This window comes from Endocarpon pusillum, assembly GCF_000464535.1.
Source record: "Endocarpon pusillum Z07020 unplaced genomic scaffold C698727, whole genome shotgun sequence".
Classification (NCBI taxonomy): domain Eukaryota; kingdom Fungi; phylum Ascomycota; class Eurotiomycetes; order Verrucariales; family Verrucariaceae; genus Endocarpon; species Endocarpon pusillum.
In genome coordinates, this window is record NW_006913508.1 from 339,348 (window position 1) to 360,357 (window position 21,010).

Below are 21,010 nucleotides of genomic sequence, written 5' to 3' on the forward strand. Positions count from 1 at the left end.
TAATTCATCCAATAACCATCTTCACCACTTGTATATAGCGTCTACTCACTTTTGGCCATGGAAGACAAAATGATGTGGTGTTGGCGGACGGTGAGTACTTGATCAATCAGTGTAAGAATCTCGTACGAGATTTAAGCTTACAGCACTTCTCAGCCAATCCAGCGAGCTTGGTGATATATAAATGATCAGGTCTAAACTAAGCATCAGTTGATGGTAATTGAGGCATAAATTTCAGAGAATCTCTTCCTGTAAGTTCTTGTGATGTGGGTTAGAAGCTGCCGACTAAGGCGCTTTGGCTATCTTGGGTAAGTTTGCCATGTACTAAGTACTACTACTGGAGCCAAGAAAGCTTCATGACAACGGCCGGGCATTGATCATGCCGAGGCTTACCCATGGTGCTGCTTTACTTAGTACTAGAACGACATTATTTAATCTGTGCGACACGCTTAGCAAATCATCTCTTTACAGATGACGAGAAGACGAGACAGACCAAGAAGAGAACAGTAACAGGGAAGAACGTAGAGTAGAACACAATCGGAGCGGGGTGTTCATTGTTTAAATTTAGGATACAGTCGTATTGGGCATAGTCTTTAGGACATTTAGCACTGCTGATATCGACTACTCAGCATAGTGCTCGAATCAGTAGCACATAGAATGAGAATGGCGGAGATCATACCGCATCGAAGTGAAAATAGTAAGACATCACATAACGTACGGAGGCAGGTTCACCGGGTAGTAACAGTGAGGTCGAGGTGAGTGGATCGTGCAGCTTTTACTCGTCTTGATCCGCCAAGAACCAGATGAGAGAAGAGAACTTCTTGAAGTCCAGCGAGAAGGACCGCTAAGATCATCATCATCATATCATTGCTCCCTTAGACCTATACTATGCTATCAGAATACCCCCCTCATTCTCTTCCTTCCACCTAGCATCCACTCATCACCATCAGAAGAAAGCATCGCAACATATATGACACCAAGCACCCAAGTCTCCGCCTCCTCGCCTCATATAAGACATTGTCTCCTCCTCCCAAGTCTATAACAATATATCTAAAAAACTAAGAAGCCAGGGTTGATATAAATAGGTGGGAAAACAAAGCACCATGAACTATGCTCCAACAAATCACCCGCAGAAGACGTCAAGACGTCGCACTAAATCATATAAACGCCAATAACACGAACCATTTCAAAGTTCTTAACGCCGCAACAGGTCCAAATCTTCCCAACTCCATCGCCTTCTGCATGGCTACGATGCTTTTTTGACACAATTGTGTGAGATCTCTTACTCATGCACGCTCCAGGTCCACAACCTCAACCCTTACAACCTCTTTCTGATCTCGCTCTGGTTGGGCCTTCGCCAAGCACGGGGCCAACGACCGCACTGTAGTGGCATTTCCGTTCTTTTCTCGTGGCACGAACCAGAGTTGCAAGGATCCCAGTATAGCAACGAAGGCGCTTCCCCACCATGCCAACCCAGTAAAGCCGATGTTGGTGCCTATACCATAGAGAATGCCCGCGATGGGCGGTGAAATGGTTCGACAAGCTGCAGCCATTGATGCTGCTAGACCATTGATCTTTCCAAGTACGGACGGTGCAGGGCTAGCTTGTTTAAGGAGAATTAGAATGACGGGATAGGCAAGGATGTGGAGGATGTTACGGATGGTGAGACAGGTGTAGATTCCCGGGTAGACTAGGGTTTCAGGTAAAAGCACCAGGTATGGTACAATGGCATGGGCGATGGGGTGAAGGATTGTGACGAGAACGAAGATGCTCCACACCCCAAGCCAGTCAGTGAGGATGGGGAAGATGATGCCTTGAACGAAGAGGGCGATAAGTCCATTCACAGACATGATCAGTCCGACTACCTCGGTGGTCAAGCCTAGACCGCCCGGAATATGAAAGGGATTGAAGCCGTTGAGTGAAGAGATCTCGCTAATGCGTTGGTCTTGAAGAAATATTGGCAGTAAATGGTCGTAAGCCATAGAATGGTAAGTGAAGATCCCAAGAGCAAGCACTAACATCGAAACTTGCCATGTAAATGCTCTGGAACAAGACTTCTCATTGGGTGATGCTGGTGTCGACGTTCCATCGGCGTTAACATACCAATGTTCTTCCTCGTGTAAGTTGACCTCATTGAATGTGCCATACGACTCTGTTCGCAGATCCACGTCGGGGTCCGCAGACGCTCCAGCAGCCGTGATCAATGGAGTGTGGTCCGTTTCCTCATTATAGACGAAAAGGCTTGCTCGTGGTTGTAGATCTGGATGTGTCTCTTGTAGTAAGAAGTATCCAGAAAGGATAGAGAAGAGAAGGAATGCCGCGCAGATCAAGTTCGGTAGAAGGTATGGGAAATGAGCAAAAATACCGTGCTTTGAGAAGACAGAAGGGAAATGTTTGGACGGATTGGCAAATGTACCCCCAACCGCTGGTCCGATGATTGTCCCAATACTCCAAACAAACGGCATCACCGAATATGCTTTGGCTAAAGATAAGCGTCAGTGTGCTGGTAAATTTCTTGGGGGCGAAGGGCGTCATGCTGCTTACGTTCATGCTCTGGCCTCTTCACCAATTCCCCAACCATGGTCTGGATGACACCAATGTTTCCATTGAGCACACCACCAACCACTCTGCCGAGTAATGCTACCCAGAAGTTGGTAGAAAAGCCGACGATCAGCAAGGAGAGCATTGTACCAACGCAGCCAGTCAACAGCACGGGTTTTCGGCCAATTCTGTCTGACAAAGAGCCCCAGAAAAAACCGGTGAGGGCCTCTGAGAGGGCGAATGCAGATATGAGGACACCGGTATAGAAGGAGGCATCGCTGCGGTCGCCTATATGGAAGCTCTTGACAAGGGGCCAGGCGTAAGGAAAGATGGAGGTCAAGGCAATTGGCTCGGCGACTCTGACCAGTGCTAGAAGCTTGTTAGAAATGCACTGTGTGGAGAATAGTGTCAGGCAGAGGCAAAAAAACCACATACCCAGCAAGAGAAACTGAGCAGTCGGAAAGCTGTCATCGCAATAGGTTCTTGAAGCTTGTGTAAGTCTCATTCTTGAGTTCACTGTTGAAGTCTTACGACCCATTCCAACAACACTACAACGACAAGACACAACACTCGATCTTTAAAGAAACGAGCTGTGGATTGCGTTGATGACCCCGGTGCAGAGGAAAAATTATAGACAAACTTAATGTGAGGGTTGTGCTGACCAGATGTGTACCCAGTTTGGTGACGGTAATAGAGAAAAGTATGAGAAGAAAATGGAATGAGCGAGAATCTGGCAAGAGGGCTAGGAAGTGGTAACATCTGAAAGGCGGGGCGGGCCACCAGAGCGAGCCAGGAAATTATTGTTATGTATGTGTATCTCGTTGTGCTCTGCCACTAATAGACTAACTTACCAGGTCTCGCTTGTCACCATCTCTTCTCGGGAAAAGCGGGATTGCTTGTCTCACGAATACCAGCAATTCAATTGGGACGGAGCTTTCCCACGTACTTAGCGTTTGGAATTTCACCGCCTCGAGAACCGAGGCACATCGAGATAATTGATGTGGTTCTTGGCACACTATCTCCGTCAGAAGTTGTGAGAATCATAATGCGCAAGGCCCCGGTGCCTACGATCCCACTTTTTTGTCACAGATCTATCCCCAAGAGCGCCACCGATTGTGCCAATGGCTTTGGGCCCCTGCATTGCAGCACACGCAACCTGGTTTGTCACAGCTCCCGCGTACGGCTTCCTGCACAGAGTGACTTGCTTGAAACCCCACCATCGTCGATCGACGGTCGATCCGGGTTTTTCCCGTCACTGTGTACTAGTAGGCCGTTGAGAGGTTCAATCAATTTACGCTTCGTTAGGGCTAGAAGAATGCCATTGACCTTTTTGAATGCCTTTGTTGCGAGCTTGCCTAAGATAAGGTTTGATGGAGATAATTGATGCAGATGCAAGAAGTGCGCCGCTCTGCAAACTATTGATATGGCCCTGCACGTCGACCGTTGGGTCCTTAGAGTAGTGATTAAGATCAAAGTTCCCTTCTTAGCAGTGACATTAATGTAGTACTAGTAGTAGTAATTACGCAACACGTTGAAGACGGAGACATGCAAGTTACCCTCTCTGATAGACAACAGTCAGTATGTTGCATTGCTGCCCAAGATATGGCTAGATTGCCAACCCAGCCAGATGGTGGCCATCGAGAAGAGCAATGTGAGTTCTTGTCATTTGGATTGAGAGATGTGCTAGGTTATGCTATCCTCAAAAGATGGGCGAGGGTATCTTCCAAGATGAGCCCACAAGGAGTTCAGAACTCGCTGCAGGTCTGCAACACTCTTTCTCCCACTCACCTGAAGGTTGAACGTACAGTGAATTCTTGAAACCCCCCTTGAGCCCAATCGTGGTCTTAAGCAATCGTGGCAACTGCCCCAGAACTACTTTTAGCTTGCATCTGGCAGGGTGAAGATTTTTACTGCATCTCTGAGCTGCCAATCATTCTACAGATGAAGAATAGCCGTTTCAGATATCAAAGCATCGGATGGAAATTTTACGGTCACCAGCGTAGCAGAAGCACCATTCGAGTTTGCTGCAATTTACCACGACTCGGCCAGGCTTGGTAGTCACAGGAGTGCACACGGATCCAACTCTGAAGTCTGGTACAAGTATGCTGTCACGGGTCGCTGTCCTGAAAAAATTTCCGGTAGGAAGTCCGGTGGTAACTCTAATTTCTGGTGTCGGAAGCTCTAGCAGGCCTGTTTTACAACGCCTTCGTCTCCCGCTTCATCCGACCTGTGTCCTGTAACCCAATCTCTTCATCTCCTCTCAATACTTTCATCACCAACTGCATGTCTCTATCGTCAACCACCTTGGCCTTTAGCTCGTACACTACATTCAACAGTGCCAGGCTAGCAACAAATAACGCGACATCTCCACCTCTGATTCCCTTCCACCACTCGTGCTTGACCCCAACCTTCCACAAGGAATCCACACTCATCCTCGTAACATACAACGAGTTCATTCTTCCTGCTGCCGTTCGGTCTAGAAATTGGAAACATCCTCCCAGGAAGCCCCCAAGGAACAGCCGAAATCTCGGAAGGAACGTTCTCGGGAAGATGACGGCAAACAGACAAATACTGCCCCATGATGCACCAATTGCCCCTGAAATTGCAGCTGTTGTTTTGAGAATCCTCTTTGCCAAGCGATTGATGGATGAAATAGGTGAGTCGAGAAAGCGTCGGTATTGCGGCACAGCAAGGGCAATGTAGAAGATTGTGAAAACCCGTGCAAGCCTTGGGAACGACAGAATATTATGTGACAAATAGGCGAAGAAGCAGGAAGGATTAGATGGGTGTAAGAGCGCGCAAGAAAGTTGTGGTATTGATGGATGGGCACGAGACGTGATTGGAGAAATTGTAGGATCTATCCTGGGAGGCAGAGGTGTCAAGTTTGCTGGGTGTAATATGGGAGAGATGAAGGGTCTACCGGATGGTTAGCAAGTTCCTTGAAATGATGATGCGAGCTGAACCACTGACGGCCACTTGAGTCGTGCCATCTCAGCCAGAGAACTAGTGATCTGAACCGTTGTCGGCCATCGTAGGGACCGTGCAACATTTGGAGGTCTTCTTTGGAGGTAACTTGGCGTATGTTCGAGCATGAAATTATCATAAACCTGGTGTGAGGGTTTCAGCGCTGTAAACTTGTCCTCGGTTATAAGAGGTTTACCTTGGGGCAACAGTCTCGATCAAATACGAAGGCGTGGAACAATTGTCCTTGTGCTAGCGGAAACAACATCCAGCTTCCAAACCACCATGGCACCCCCCTCAGATAGCCATCCCTTTCTAGCACATTGTACAATATCTCCAAGGCTCGTGCGCCCATATAGATGGTTATTGTAATCCGTAATTGATCGCTCGGATGAATACCCAAGGCAAATCCTGCTAGACTGGCACCAATGGCTGGAGCAACATGTGAAGTCAAGCCACGGAAAACTTTTGGATATCTCGCACGTAGCTTGCTTGCCTTCTCTTTTAGCAAACGGAGACGGAGACGTATAAAGAAGCGGTGAAGTGACCGGTGAAGGAACAATATTGAAGATAGAGAAAGCGCGAGTCGAAAGGTCGGTGATACGAGTAGAGGTCGCTTTGGACGAGATCTGCAAATAAAGCTATAAGGCTATGTATACTGTGCACGCCCTCCAAAGCTGCTCACCTTTCAGACATACCGCGGCTTTGCAAGGTGATCGAAGCGAGCTCCCATGCTTTCAAAGCAGCTGCCGTAGCGAGAAAGACTCGTAGAGAAGATCGAACGGTTGCTGCATGGTAGTCATCATGAAGTGCAGCCTGCCGGACATGACCTTCGCTCTGTGGGCTACTTCTCTGCGCCTCGCGACCACGTCTTCGAATCAGGTAATGGTGGAGAAGCTTTTGTTCATTATCGGTGAGAACAAAGCATAGAGGCGTGCGATGGACAGCCTTTTCAGAGGTCATGCTGTAGACCCGTTCTTTCGCATGGCAATTGCATAGGGTCAAGCTTTACTCGTCATCCAACGTAAAGATGGCTGTGCTGCTTTTCAAGAACCATACCATTCTGCTGCAAGCATACTAGGCAACTGACTGGCGTTATAGTTGGTATGGAGAGGCATGAACATGGCAAGGCGGCTGTACCTCGGTCGAGTGTACTCTGTAGAAGTGCGGAGATTGGCGAAACATTGGAGAAAGATAGTAATAGAGACACTTACTGTAAATGCTTACATACACGGAGGCATCTTGATAACTGCAGAAACTACATTTGAAGATGGGGTAGCACCTTTAAGTATGCGACAACTCATGCTCGAACTCATCTTCATCCTCTCTCTTTGCGTATCCACTTCCCTGTGTGCATGTGGGTTTTCTACTAAGCCCTCCCCTATTCGTCGCTGCTCCTGATTACTGATCTCTGGCTCTTTACAGCCTCCGCAACATCGTTTTGCAAATGTACCTGTAAAGGAAACAGCACCATAATCGCCCTCAACCCCCAATCCTCCTCCTCCTCCTCCTCTCCAAATGAACCACCCTCGCTTTCTTCTCGTGATCCAACTCAAGAAAGAGAGGTGGAGATACTAAATGGGAGAGACGAAGAAGAGACACGCAAGACTCACCGCGCCAGCACCTGTAATGACTGCAACCGCAAATTCTGCCTCGACTACAAGTTGCCTGGGTGTAAAGGGGTCCGAGAGGAGGAGATCTTCACTACTTGTTTTCGTACGTCTATAATCACTTGCCAACAGGATGTCTTGTCTGCTCCGCACTCCGTCATAGGTCAAGGACCTGCAAGCAGAAGATCTTCGAATACATGTGCTAACGGACTATCGATAGAGCGCGACTCTCTAAAGGATGAAACCGTGGTTTTTGTCTTTATTTTTGCTACTGCAGGATTGCTTCTCTGGGCTTTTGTGAAGCTGTATGTGCAAAAATGGCTTGTGGTATGCACCGCGTCTGTCCTCGTATCACTCGTCCTCATTCTTCCTGCTCTCATCTTTCGTTGAGCGACCCTAGACTAACCGTGATATCAATATCAGAGCGCGCAAGAAAGAAGAAGCTACATACCGTTGTCTGGGGAAGAAGGCACTGGCAGTGCCCCAGATAGGATGACCGGGTAGGAAGCGTAGGAATGCCTCTTATATGTTATGTCATGAATTTGAAGTGATTGTAAGAATTTTCGGCATAAGTGCAGCCCCATAACTTATGAACGATCCGGAGAAGACCAGAAGTCTCACTTCTAGTCATTGTGCTCGGTAGGTCATAATGCATGCTGAGAACCACAACCGGAGTGTTTACGAGGCACTCGAGTGTGGAGTAGCCCGAAGTACATATCCTACCACCTCAAGATAGGATCGATAGTAAAAGGGATGACCTCATTTGGTCGCTCAAGTGGCCAGTTCCCTACTGCCATCCGTAATTTAGGCTACTACTATGCTCGTACAAGACAAATTGTGATTGCTAACTCTTCTAGGGAGTAGAGCGGCCATAACTACCGTTGTTTTATTGACACCCATACCTGTCCACGCTTAATCAATCCACAGCACCAACTCTTTTCACAATGGATCCTGGCATAGTAGCTGCGGCCTACGCCGTCGAAACAGCTGTCGAAGGCGCAGCAGTTGGCGCACTCGCAATTGCACAATCTACCGTACCTCTCAAAGCCCGCTTTTATCGACTACCTAGTCCATCTCCAGCCTTGACACGCTCTTCACACACATTGAATGTGATCAAGGGAAGAGGATACATTTTTGGAGGTGATGGCGAAGGAGTTGGAAAGGGTGGAGATAATGCTATGCATGTGCTTACATTACCTACAGACCTGGTTTTGAAGGACACAGATTACCAGAAGATACCTGCTGTGGCTAGGCCGAGCAAGGCGGCTCACAACGCGGAGAGCGAGGCTGAGAAGGAATCCGCTGGGAAGGCGCAAAGTGGTGATGAGGAGGAGGAAGATGATGGCAACAATGAGAGCGTGCCGGCTGCAAGAGCAGGGCACACCGCGTCTGTGATTGGCAATCGAATATACATCTTTGGTGGGAGACCTGCAGGGTCGTCTGATGCCGATGCACCACCTAATGCACCATTAGAGGAGAATGGCAAGGTGTATGTCTTTGAAGCAACCGAGAAGACCTGGCGCGTCCTCGTTCCGAATGAGATGGGATGTTCAAATGGCGTACCTCAACCTCGGAATTACGCTAGCAGCTCCAGCACCATTCACCCACTCCCCATTAGAACCGAAGAAGGCACTGGCAGGGGTAAAGACGAGTTAATGACGGATGAGGCCAAGTTGAGGTTAGTAGCAAGACGACAAGGGGAAGATCTTACTGCCACGGATGATCAGCAATCAGAAGGATATGGCACTTTGTTTCTGCATGGTGGCTACGATGCTGAAGGCAAGCTACTACGTGATGCGTGGGCTTTTGATGTCGCTTCCCGAATATGGTCCCGCTGGGCTGATGTACCTAACTCTGACGGCGACGACGGCGACGGGAATATTTGTTGCATTGAGAGCAAACTGTGGCGATGTGGTGATGATTTCGGGAAGGTAGCGCATCTCGACATCGTGCGTGATGAATTCGATGACATAAGTGGAAAGGGCGAACTTGGAGTAAGTCCGAAAACAGGGGAATGGACGGTTCATATTTTTGGTGTCAAGCCAGGTCAAGAAAAACTCGAGAAGCAAGTTGAGGAGAAGATGGGTGGCAAACCTACCAACACCGCATCTCTGTTTCCTGCAAGACGAAAGCGATCTGGTTTCCTTCCTGTCACCACCGGCCAAGGTCGTGAGTACCTGTTGCTCTTTATGGGTGAAAAGGGACCCCAGGAAGTACTGGATGACATCTGGAGTTTCCAGATTCCCAGTGAGAAGAAGTCGGCTGCTGCATTCAAGGACACAATAAGGACCATGATTGGAAAAGGTACAGGAGTGGAGCAGTGGGCAAAGTCGGAGATTGTGGAGAGCGACAAAGAAGAGGGCATGCTGGACTACCCAAGAGGCCTCAGCAGGTTTGGAAGCAGTCCTGCGGGCGACGCTGTTGGCGACGTCATGATTTGGGGAGGTATTGGACCCGAAGGAGCGGTCTCCGCAGACGGCTGGATATTGACGCTGGAGTAGAACGGAGTTGAAGTACACATCTATGAGATTGAGGTCTTATCACTGTACCTCTGAGTCTGCGAATGAAAATACTCCTTGGACTGAGAATCAAGCCATTCAACAACGGCGGAGTGGTAGCCTACTTTTCGGGTTCAACAAACAGGATGATAGCGATGTGTGGGCACCAAAATGGGTGCCTAGCATGCCAGGTTTTGTGTGGAGAGCTCGAAACTAGCCTCCTCGTATCTCTAGGCATCAAATCCTTTCTCAACAAGGAGGCTACTAGATATGTCGATGATATTAATAACCTCTCACATCACAATTTCTTAGCTGTAGTAAGCTTGCACCGAAATGCTTCATCGGCGAGGGCTTCGTCATGCTTTTAGACAACAGGACGGAGAGATATTACTCCACTTAACCATTTACTCTAGCCTACCTTGCTGCTGGCCACGGACTTGGTAGAATTGCTTCGTGTTCAAGGAGCTCAATACGTGCTACTCGTGTCCAAAGGTAGGAATAAATACTAGGTCAAGAGAAATATTTTTTGCATGGCCTTTCGCGTACTTGAATCATTGTCGATATTTGACGTATCTTGATACATCTCTTTCAAACATGAAGATTGTCATTATTGGTGCAGGCATCAGCGGAATCTCAACCTACCTCTTTCTTAAAAAACACCTTCCCAATCCAGCTTCGCCTGCCGAGCCCCATCAGTTGATTATTTATGAAGGCCACGAAGCAAACAAAGAGCTGAAAAGACAGTTGTACTCGAAAGACGCAACGGAGCAAACCACCAACACAATTGCCATTGGTGGCGGACTGGGATTGGGCCCTAATGGTCTCAAATGTCTCGAACGTCTCGACGAAGCCTTGTTCCATGATGTTGTCCGATCTGGCCATACTATCACGCAGTGGAGAATGTCTTGTGCGCGAGGCTGGGAGCTAGCTTCCATTGGCATTCAGACCGAAGAAGATCCTCCTACCAACTCTGTAATGATTGGTAGGCAGGCTTTGTGGCATTGCATGCGGCAGTACGTCCCAGACATCGCCATTGTACACAAGAAGATATCCAAAGTTGTGGCAGCTGCTGGACAACGGCCGATGGTATCTTTCGATGACGGCGCCGCAGACATTGAATGTGATATGGTTCTAGGATGCGACGGGCTTCGAAGTATTGTGAGGAAGTCGATGTTCCACAATGAAGGGGATGAATCCTCCGAGAAGTATCCTCCACATTACGAGTGAGTATGTGAGCTCCTTGCAGCTACCATTCTTACACTGCATAGAGGACTCGTAGGCGTGGGTGGATTCATTCCGTCTTCCTACCTTCGGGATAACGGAGTAAAGAATGGGGAGAAGGGTATTGTTTTCGGTGCCAATGGTTTCTTTGGGTACGGATACAATACAACATCTCCGGAAGGCCAAAGTAGGAACCTGCCGCATGAGACCTGCGACCCTGGGGATGAAGCCAATTGGTGGTCCACTTACTACCTTGACGAGTGCCCCGACTGGCGGTCAATAGATTCTGAGGACGCCAAGCGACAGCTGATTGCACGTCACTCTAGCTGGAAGAATCCTGTCATTCAGAAGATCATCAAGAACGTGAAAATCGATTCGTTGTACCCGACATGGACCACCCCTGGGCTGCCGACTTGGGAACGAGCCGGTCTTGTGCTTATTGGAGATGCTGCAGATGCCCTTCATCCCTCATCAGGCCAAGGTGCCAACCAAGCTCTGGAAGATAGCGAGTGCTTCGCACTTCTTCTCGCGCACCACCTCAAAGCCACCTACTTGAAACCTGAGCGATCCCAGCAAGAAACTGAGCGGCTCGCTGGAGAACAAGCTGCGAAAAATTATTCCAACATGAGGATTCCCCGAATCGAGAAAATACATCAAAGATCCGCGGCCCTAGGGGACTTTAAGAAGCCAAAGAACTTGGTGCAAGAAATGCTGATGTATTTGTTCATATGGTCTATGAGTGAGCCCTACCTTGTGTTTTTGCACTGTTGAAGCTGATATTGTCTCAAAGAGTTCTTCCGAGTCGATACACATACACGTGAACTCACCAACTATGATGTTCCATCCGAGGTGGGAAAGATGCTGGCGGCGTCTCGGGGAAAATAGCGACAATAGTTGGGTTTTCCTGCCCTCCTCGCTCAATCCTGTATTCCAAAGGAAGCTAGCTTTCCTCACATATCAATCAAGAGCAAATCCTGTATTGGATACGGAGTGCAGTCTTTCATGTCCAACTCAGGCTTTCTGTTTGTGATGTTGAGTGCTACTGCTCTCAGCTCTGAGTTCTCAGCTCTGTGCTCTGTACCCTGTGCTCTTTGCTCTGTGCTCCTTGCTCCTTGCTCTTTGCTCTTTGCTCTGTGCCCTGTCATGCCACCATGACAAGATTTTGGCTGCCACTCCACCCTAGGCCACTGGGAAGGTTCGCCGACCTACTGGATTGCGTAGCAGATGCATGCAGCATGCCAAGGCGGCAGCGGATAGGAAACCACCGTAGTCTACAAACGGTTAGCGTTAGATCTCCCATATCAAAAATCGGGCAGTGCGGAGATGCACAGAGTTGCAACATACTCTGACCAACAATCGATCTTCGATTTAGGAGGCTTCAGCTTTTTGGAGACTCAGAGAGAGCCGCAGGTAACCATCCGTTTGTATTCCTCACCACTCAAGACAGGTATTGAGGTCTTGTTGGAGAACCGCATTTGGCAGCGTTTGGCAGCGTTTGAGTTGTGACCGCCATAACACCAGTGATGTCTGGATGCTGTCATGGCTGGTCAAACAGAAGAGAAAGATAGCGGAAGCTCAAGCGTGAAGCGTGTCATTCGTCCTGTAATACCAGCTTTGCCCTTACGCCCTGTGAAGAGACAACCAGCTTCAAAAAAGCACCAAGATGTGGACCCAGTGGAAGATGAGCCTCAGCGTGGTACCAGTATGCCTCTCCTATCAGGCGGCTGCAGTACACCAGACCGTGCCCTCAAGATTCAGTTTGGGGAAACGAAGGGAGATTGCGAACAGGCTGTCCACTACTCTTCAGCATCATTCGCCCACACCAGTTCTTCGCTAGATGTGACTCCTTCTAGCGTGCCATCGGGTATGTTTGAGCTAGGGCAGCTTGAGGTGTCAAATGCTGAAAAATCTTTGCCAGATGGATCGAACAACAACGACACCTTAACACAGGGCATCTCGTCTAGGACTAGCTCCGCACCACCAACTCTCACCACATCCTCAGATTCTCCTCCCCCAACTCAAAAACAAACGCTTCACACACCTGTTGTTCAGCTACCTGCACAAGCCAGCATATCTCGCTCTTCTTCCCTCCAAATCTCCTTTCTCTATCAAGAAGAAACCGACTCTGCCAGCACAGAATCCACTCCTGACAGCGAATCTAAAACGCCTCCTCTAAACTCACAGCCACTGAGTCCACCTGGTATGTCGACTTCCGAGTCCCGGACCTCCAACTTTGCTTCCTATCTGATCAAATCTAACCAGCGATAGATCTACTTGACGTCGAACAGAACCAGGCTTTGACTGGAACTGAGTCTACAAAGACAGTACCTGATCCACTGACCGCCTTTGAGCTATTCGACCCTGCAAACCCCATCATGCCTTCCTATCCAGCTCGTGCGCACATCCTGCCATCAATGATGATTCCCCTCTACATGTACCTGCTCAGCCTCTTCGATTACAAGCTTGCATGTGATCAGCAGATCGACGTTCATGTTCCAGGGCCTTCACCTTTCCAATTTTCCTTCGATGCACACAAGGTGATCATCTGCCGATCTCCACTACTAGCAATGCTGGTACATTCTAATGCGATCAACGGGCTTCAAAACAGCAGCATCAATCTCTTCTGGCCTGTCAATTATTTCAATGAAGCTGCATTCATCCAAGCTTTCCGACACCTCTACAGCAACGCTATTCTCAACAGCAAGGACATCGAGGAAATGACCTTTGAAGCTCGTACCCGCCCTGCTCCCGACTGGAGAGCTTCTCAACTCATGTTCACTATTAGCTACTGGCTCGGAGGATTGATTCTACAAGCTGACCCCGTGGTTGAACAAGCCAAGAGCCTCGTACTTAATCTGCTCAATTTCGACATCATCGGAACCGCATTGACTGCTGCCACACTCTTGCGTGATCATGACTACACCAGGGACGAGCACAACAACGCCATCGCCAATCACCAAAGTCTGTACACAGTCGCTGAGACTGTAGGAGTCAGACTTCAAAACATGATCTTCGCATTCATAGCTGAGAACATCATATTCAAAGACTTTCAGCTCGACACCAACCCCCACCAGACCCTTGTTAGGCCACTTTTCCCCGTCAGACAAGGCCTGATCGACCACTACCGTCGTCAAGTCCCGGTTCAGACCCTCCAATTCGGGCAGTTACCTCCTCAGCAAGTCGCCGGTCCAGCCCAACAGTTCAGCATGGACGACTCCCACACCTCTTACATCATGCTCAACGTCCCCTTTTCTGTCCTCAAAGAGGCAGTTCCCGTCATGAGAGAAGTCGCCGAGGACTGCCTGGTGGACGACGCCTTGGTCAAGGACTTTTTCAAGAAGGTGGTTGCAGAGAGGGAGGTCAGGCGGTGGGTTGCTAACACCGATAGAACTGTGACCGATGCGGAGCAGTTCGCGAATATGGATGTCTGGGGGGTGATTGGGTACGAGGAGACCGTCGAGGACGGTGAGAATGGGGAGTGGTACTTGTCGGCAGAGTGCTCCGACGGGTGGGCCGCGCGTGGCGGTTAGTTTTTGTTTTGCATAAGATACCCCAGGAGCCGGGCGTTTCGGGGCGGCAGATTTGTGCTTTTTTGTTGAATAGCCTAGATTAAATCAGGCAATAAAATTGCGTTTCCAAAACCCAGTGTATTTCTGCTCCATCTTTTTTGGAGTATATGGGGAGCCAGGCTTGTGATGCCGTAAATGATTACGTGGTATTCTTGAGAGTCAGGAACCTTTTGATAATATAGAATTTCTAGATTTTGAATTTGTCATTGTGGATCATGTATCGAAGGGCCCCTGCCCACTATATGATAGCCCAATTCCCTCCATCTATCCTTCTTGGGCCTTCTGATACCCTCTTGCTGCTGCTGCTATACCCGAATCTGGGGGAAATTTTTCAGAAACACTGTTCCTGTTTCTCAAGTTTGGATCGTTTCAGATTGGGTATCTAGCTCTGCTAAAGGGCACCGGGGTAGGGTATGATATGGAACCGGCGTCATGATTTATTTTACGATCGATTGTTTCGGAGCGCACTTGGTACCCACCTGCTGGCTGTACCTGATGTGTAAAGAACTTGAAGAAAAACGCTTTCTGTGCTCGAATCCAATCTTCTCCTGATTCGCGGGTTTAATATACAGAAGGACTCTCGTACAATTTCCCTCATATGCTGGTTGCGTTTGAATGGGATGCTCGATTTCATGAGCGATCTGCTAAGATACTGGAGGGGACCTCCCGTCTGGATGCAGCTAATGCTGCTCCTCCCTCACACTCAGCTCGAAGATGGCAGGCTTCCGTGGGGTGGAGCGGAGAATGCTGAACCTGGGATCGTACGGGATGAGGATTGGAGGTTTCTTCTCCAACTCCTGACGTCGGAGTTGGAGGATCGAAGAAAGTTGCGATTTCGGTTTCTTGACAATGGGAACGATATGTCTCTGCGGGCATCGTGGATGCCGCTCTGTAGGGGGGGCACCTATCGAAGGGATCTCGAATCAAACAAATTTAAGAGTTTGGCGTCGTAAATGGGAGATCTGAAGGTGGGTCTCTTCAAGATAAAGGGAGTACGGAATGGCACGCTTGCATCCAATGTCCCAAAGGGCACCGGGTATCTGCTAATCATCCTTGGAGGCTTCGTACCAGACTAGTAGGGAGACGATGCTATCCTGGAAAATCGTGCAAGAGGGGAGTGTTTGGTCAGGGTGGCGAGGCTCACTCCATACAGCTGATTCTTGTCCAGGCACCTAGAGTTCAATTGTTTACAGAAATGGCTAGTCACTCTAGTCGATCTCGCGCTTTTCACCCGGAGGTTGTTGTTCTGCGTATTCGAGGGTGATTCTGTGCTGGAGAAGAACTGGGGGAAGGAGAGAGAAGCAGTACAATCGGAGTTGCCGACGTCCCCCAGGTTATGAACATGATAGCCTGATCAATGATGTGCTGTTCTTTGTAGTAAAAGCAAAGCATATATACGGTAATCTCGTACTCAAACTATGAATTGAAGCCCTGAATTTATTGTCATTGGAACCAGGTGCGAGATGTAAAGAACCTAAACTGAGGTCACTTTTCAAGCAATGCGATTATCCTAAGAAATGTGAATTGTATCTTGAGACTCCTATTTTTAGTTACTTGGCATCATATATATATAAGCTTACCCGCCAGATAAATATAACGGACAACCTGTCTTCTTCACCCAATAGATTGTGGTCCCTTCTATTTTTTCTCATCTTCTCTTCACTTATAATGTAGAGGTTGTACTCGAAGGTAGCGGTACGAAAGGCTCAGTATGTGTTGCTCTTGCTGTACCATTGGTCGCATAGTCCTCTGTGATCTTAAGCTCTCCAGTAGCGATATCGAACATGTTGATTGTTCGATTAAAGAGGGCGAGCGAGGCAAGAGGCTGATAGTAGGGAACTTCATGACCGGCTTCGTAGACCCGAGTGAAGCTAAAGTTGCCGTATTCTCGGGTCTCGCCATACTCGACGCCATCGACAATCATGGGGGTGTAGCCTGCGGCTCGGAACTCCTCCGCACCAGAAAAATTGGCTGCTAAGCTGACGGCTTCGCCGCCGAACCAGTTGCAGATATAGTCTAGGCAATGCGTCAGAAAAAAAAGTGGAATGCAAATATTTCTAAAGCTGTTTTACCTGCATCGCCGTATATGAGGGCAATCCGGACCGGTGAGTCAAGGAGAACTTGTAAATCTTCAAGGAATATAGGGTAGACAAAATCCCCAGTCTGCTGAAAAGCGTAATATATCTCATTGTTGGAATACTGGGTATAATTGGTATTTACACCTATAGCTTCCTGCGTAGAGGCCAAGTTGAGGAATTCCTGGAAATAATCTGGCGGCGTGGGGTCATCATAAGGATGTCTTATATCGTAAACGCCCCGGTCCCCGTAGCTGTAGTATGGCCCTTCGACGTTGTCTCGGCACATGGACTGTGCTTCCGAACAGATGGCTTGATCTGTGAGAGAGGTGCGGTTCGTCAGCTTGCAGTATCGAAGTTGATCAAGACAGCCGTTGATCATGTAGCACGCGAAGTTCATATAGTTGTATACTGTATCATTTATCGCTTTGATCCCGTAGGTATTGTTGTTTGCGAATATAGGGTAAAATGGAACTTGAATCGCCTCATCGATAAGAGCATTAATGAGGCCAAGGGTATTGAAGGTGAAATATTTTCCAGGAGTCGAACCATTTGCAATGGCTTCGTTCTGTTCGTAGAAGTACCGATAGAACGTTGGGCCATAATGGCCACCATAAGATTCTACAGACACGTTAGTACTTGTAAAGCTCCTTTTGGGTGATATGGAAAAGTCGCGAACCTGTCCAAAGATTAAATTGTTTCGACTGAACCTCTGAGTCGAGCTGAGGGAGTGCGGAGTAGAAGCCCTGAAGGATCTCCCATGCTGCAATGGCAGCAAGCTCGGTTGTGTCTATAGGAGCATAGTTAGCACGCCATCCACGACAGTTAAGAGTCCCGACAGCCGCGAAGTGATCCCACATACCGACTTCGGTCGCGTCGATCACAGGATATCTGCCAGCGACTCCGCCGACAGAAGCATTTTGAAACACACCTATGACAGTATTGTCAATAATTACCTTTTTTTTTTCATGGCAAGGTATTCATTCTAGCTGATTCAACTCAATTAAAGCCAGCCGATCGAGGTGCAAAAGATTACGTAAGAATATTCATCGAAAGCATTGATTGACTGGATTTCTGTTGACGGCAACGCTGCTCACCTGTGAAATTGTTCAAACTGCCTGGCTCCTGGAGGCAGTTAGTATTCTCAAGAGTCTTGATATGAGAAGATGCACCCACCGTCTCGGCGTATGAGAAGCCCACGCCGACCGGCTGAGAAAGAAATAGCATGTTAGAAACTTCGTTCCATGCGTATGGATTGAGCTGGGTCTGGAGGTCTTCCGTAACATTACATGGACCCAGCTCTGGCACCATATCAGCATTCCTTCTCCGTCATATTGGAAGCAATCTGACCTTGGAAAAGCCCGATCAAAGAATCACTACCAGGTCCTCCGTTCAACCATAACGTGATAGGATCGTTCGCGGGATCTCTTCGCGACTCAAAGAACCAGAAGAAGGCGTGAACATCCGGCGCCAAGTCAATGAAGCCGGAGTATGAGTCAACTCCTGGCGTTGTTTCGCAAACGCCAGCCTTGCCTGGCTCCTTGTATCTGATCGTGACGTTGGTCGGAGATGTGATCGTGGTGACCCCAGTAGGGTCAAGAGGGAGTTGTCTTGCAAGCTTGCGGAGTCTTGGTCCATTGTGCGGGCTTGATTGAGCGCAGGAAAGCCACGCTACCAGCCACGACACAGTCAAAAACAGATGCATATTGGATATTGGCAGGAACAGGGAGGCGTAGTAGCCACCACGAGGAGCAATGAAGAGGAGAGATAGAGAAGAGCCTCGAGACAGGAGATAGGAGACACGAGAGGGAAAAAACTTCTATTTAACCGGCTTTCCGGGCGCCACGATCAGAATACCATGTTCTGCACATACCACCTTCATGCGGAATCTCAATCAACAATGAGTCCCAAATCGTAGCTAGCTAATCCTGCCACCTGATGCAGGTAGTTATGAGATGGCTGGCTGCAAGAGGGGTAGATAGCGACATGGAAGACACTCTGTGCACCTGAGGTGGAGTACTGACGTAGATATTTTCCATCTTCGCAGCAAACAAAGACCGCTTGGAGACGCCGAGTCCGATTCGTCGATACGCCGGGACAGATCTTTAGAGAGTCCTTGAGTAGAGTCCTCGAACAGCACATAACATCATACCACAACACAGTGGGAGCCCTTGTCCTTTAGCATGCCTATCCACTCGTCAATCAAGCCCAGAAGAGGAAGGTTCTTGTGAAGATGAATCAATCCAATGCAGGGTCTAAGCGGGGTTACGACATCCACGCGTGGCAAAGCATCATCCGCTGCAGGAGCCCTTTGAAAAGCTTCTTGGCAGCTGTTACGTAGTACGGAGTACACAAGTCGGATTTACGTCTCTCTGATTGGTCGTTCTTTAATGATAAGCAACTAGAACCGGCTCGCCGTTCCGAGATTGAAGCTTGACCTCTTCTCCATGACGCTTGAACGAGCATCAGCACAGAATCAGCCTAGCGGTTTGGGGCCGCTTGCAGAATGCCGCGGCTATGGACTGCGCAGGATATTTCAACGCAACGGGGATTTCTGGAGCAACCAAGAAAGCAGGAGAGTCACATTCTAGTATACAATCTGATCGGTCGCTGCAGGTATATAGGATATGAGGTCTGCAGTGGCCGTCAGATCATGACGAAGTCTGTTCCTCTCGCTAGACGACTATGAACATCACAACTCCTTCGTCTGCTAAAGAGAGAAATGAACCGATCACTTCATGCATAAGCGGAAATGCTCATTTTGGCGACCCGGTCACGATGCAATATCTCCTTAGAAATAACCTGGTTCCCAGGAAGTATTCCATGGAGTAAAGGGGGTCCACTCGGCGCCATGATGCGGGTCATTGGGGTTAGGTCCGAAGGATGAACTCTTGCTTTCATCCTCCGCAGCCCAAAAATCCATATCTGCATCAAGATTGAAAAGAGTATCGAAATCATGGTCCAAGTCAACATCGCCAATTATGGTGTTGCTTGTGTGGTCAGGTGGCATCATTGCGCTGAAGGAAGCACACTCATCAGATCCATCGGACGCTGGAGGTGAGTATTGCCCCATCGATCTGAGATATTTAGATGGCATGGACGAATGAGAAAATGTAGCGGACTCATCTGTGTCAGGTGGCGGGGTCAGAACTGTGGCAGAAGTATTTTTTGTCCTCGTTATCTTGGGATTCGACGATTGAAGGGACAGATTTGTAGCCAGGTTTGGGCTGCGCATTGCTTTCTGTAAGAAAGATGTTGCCGAGGCTGCCGAGGCGTAGATATCATGCAGCTGTTGCAGTACTTCGATGCATTGTTGATATTTCTCTGCACTGGTCCTTTTATTGATTTGTTGGTTGGGATTTGCGTTAAGGAGATCACATATGTGGTGGGTGGCCTGCGCCGTGTCTGAAGAGATGCGACGAATACGTTCTTCATGATTTAGTCTGCGCCCTTGCATCCGATCTTCCTTTGTCAGCAGCGCAAAGATTAACTGAATAAGCGATACTGACAGAGCATATGAGGAACATGACGATCGAGCTGGAGCTCGAACGAATTGCCAGCCGAGGGAGTACAGAAAACCCTGTCAGCATAATCCGAGGACGGGATCCAGTCAATTGACTTGATATTCATGTTGGAATTCACGTCGCCAGCGTCCGACTCCGCATTGGATGAAACTGGTGACTGAGATTGCTCATCTAGGCTACAAGAGCGAGGCTTTCGCTTCCGCCTCGAATCCGACACAATACATTGGAGACGATCCAGCCGACAATTGTTGCATGGCGGTCCACTATCCACCACATCACATCGAACCTTTCTTGAACGGCAAGTCTGGCAGGCTTTCGCCGCTCGACGTTTGGCAGGGCGCACACCTTCCGGAAAACCTGCAATGAATGCTTTCCTCTTCGTTGTGCTCTGCTGCATGGTTTCCGTGGGCGGGGACATGGTGTCAACCTGCATATTAGAACCGATCTTATCGACGAACATGATCCGGTACTGTTGTTTTACAGCTGCTGGTACCTTGAGGTACCAAAACAGAAGATAGGTAGTTATTGGAAGACAAAGAAATTTCCTACATACACTTAAACAACAACCCGGGGGACCGCTTACCATACATACAAATCGCTGACGTCGCACCGGCATTTTCTCTGGCGTCAGAGCAAACCCCATGATTCTTTTCCGGACTGACACGCCAGAAGAAGTAAGGTCTGGGGAAAATCGTGCATACCATGAGCAGAATGCATGATGATGGTTCGTGGGTGAGGGGCATCAAGGCGGGAAGTACTCCGAAGAACTCCACCGGCTCAGGTGTGGGGTAACATTAGCGGTAGTGGTGCACAGGAAGCTAATCACAAGTTTCCGAATCTCATCCGTGCTCGAAGCCAGTTGACCACATCCTCTTATACGTTGACCAGAGGACTATTTTCGACTGTGAGCTCGATGCGTGTACAGGACATGATGCCCTCACCTTCCAAACCATGCGTTTCTGGCGCTCATGACTCAAAGACAGCAGTTTTAGACGAGAATGTTCCTTACACCTT

The 21,010-nt window shown here is 48.7% G+C and overlaps 5 protein-coding genes across 5 annotated transcripts; 3 read left to right on the plus strand and 2 right to left on the minus strand.

The window, feature by feature from the left end:
* Positions 1–1,283: 1,283 nt before the first annotated feature.
* Positions 1,284–3,043, minus strand: EPUS_02312 (uncharacterized protein; the record flags this gene model as incomplete). The annotated part of the gene is made up of 3 exons (XM_007787795.1): positions 1,284–2,479; positions 2,542–2,907; positions 2,974–3,043. 3 exons carry the CDS (start codon positions 3,041–3,043, stop codon positions 1,284–1,286), a joined length of 1,632 nt encoding a protein of 543 aa, XP_007785985.1.
* A 5,010-nt stretch (positions 3,044–8,053) lies between these two features.
* EPUS_02313 (uncharacterized protein) lies at positions 8,054–9,610 on the plus strand (the record flags this gene model as incomplete). The annotated part of the gene is made up of 1 exon (XM_007787796.1): positions 8,054–9,610. The coding sequence occupies one exon, from the start codon at positions 8,054–8,056 to the stop codon at positions 9,608–9,610; it is 1,557 nt and encodes a 518-aa protein (XP_007785986.1).
* A 591-nt stretch (positions 9,611–10,201) lies between these two features.
* Positions 10,202–11,713, plus strand: EPUS_02314 (uncharacterized protein; the record flags this gene model as incomplete). The annotated part of the gene is made up of 3 exons (XM_007787797.1): positions 10,202–10,830; positions 10,876–11,567; positions 11,619–11,713. 3 exons carry the CDS (start codon positions 10,202–10,204, stop codon positions 11,711–11,713), a joined length of 1,416 nt encoding a protein of 471 aa, XP_007785987.1.
* A 654-nt stretch (positions 11,714–12,367) lies between these two features.
* EPUS_02315 (uncharacterized protein) lies at positions 12,368–14,358 on the plus strand (the record flags this gene model as incomplete). The annotated part of the gene is made up of 2 exons (XM_007787798.1): positions 12,368–13,028; positions 13,091–14,358. 2 exons carry the CDS (start codon positions 12,368–12,370, stop codon positions 14,356–14,358), a joined length of 1,929 nt encoding a protein of 642 aa, XP_007785988.1.
* A 1,702-nt stretch (positions 14,359–16,060) lies between these two features.
* EPUS_02316 (uncharacterized protein) lies at positions 16,061–20,414 on the minus strand (the record flags this gene model as incomplete). Its single annotated transcript, XM_007787799.1, has 9 exons — positions 16,061–16,413; positions 16,470–17,093; positions 17,152–17,262; positions 17,335–17,403; positions 17,570–17,597; positions 17,649–17,773; positions 17,823–18,143; positions 19,275–19,934; positions 19,982–20,414. 9 exons carry the CDS (start codon positions 20,412–20,414, stop codon positions 16,061–16,063), a joined length of 2,724 nt encoding a protein of 907 aa, XP_007785989.1.
* Between the last annotated feature and the right edge of the window lie 596 nt (positions 20,415–21,010).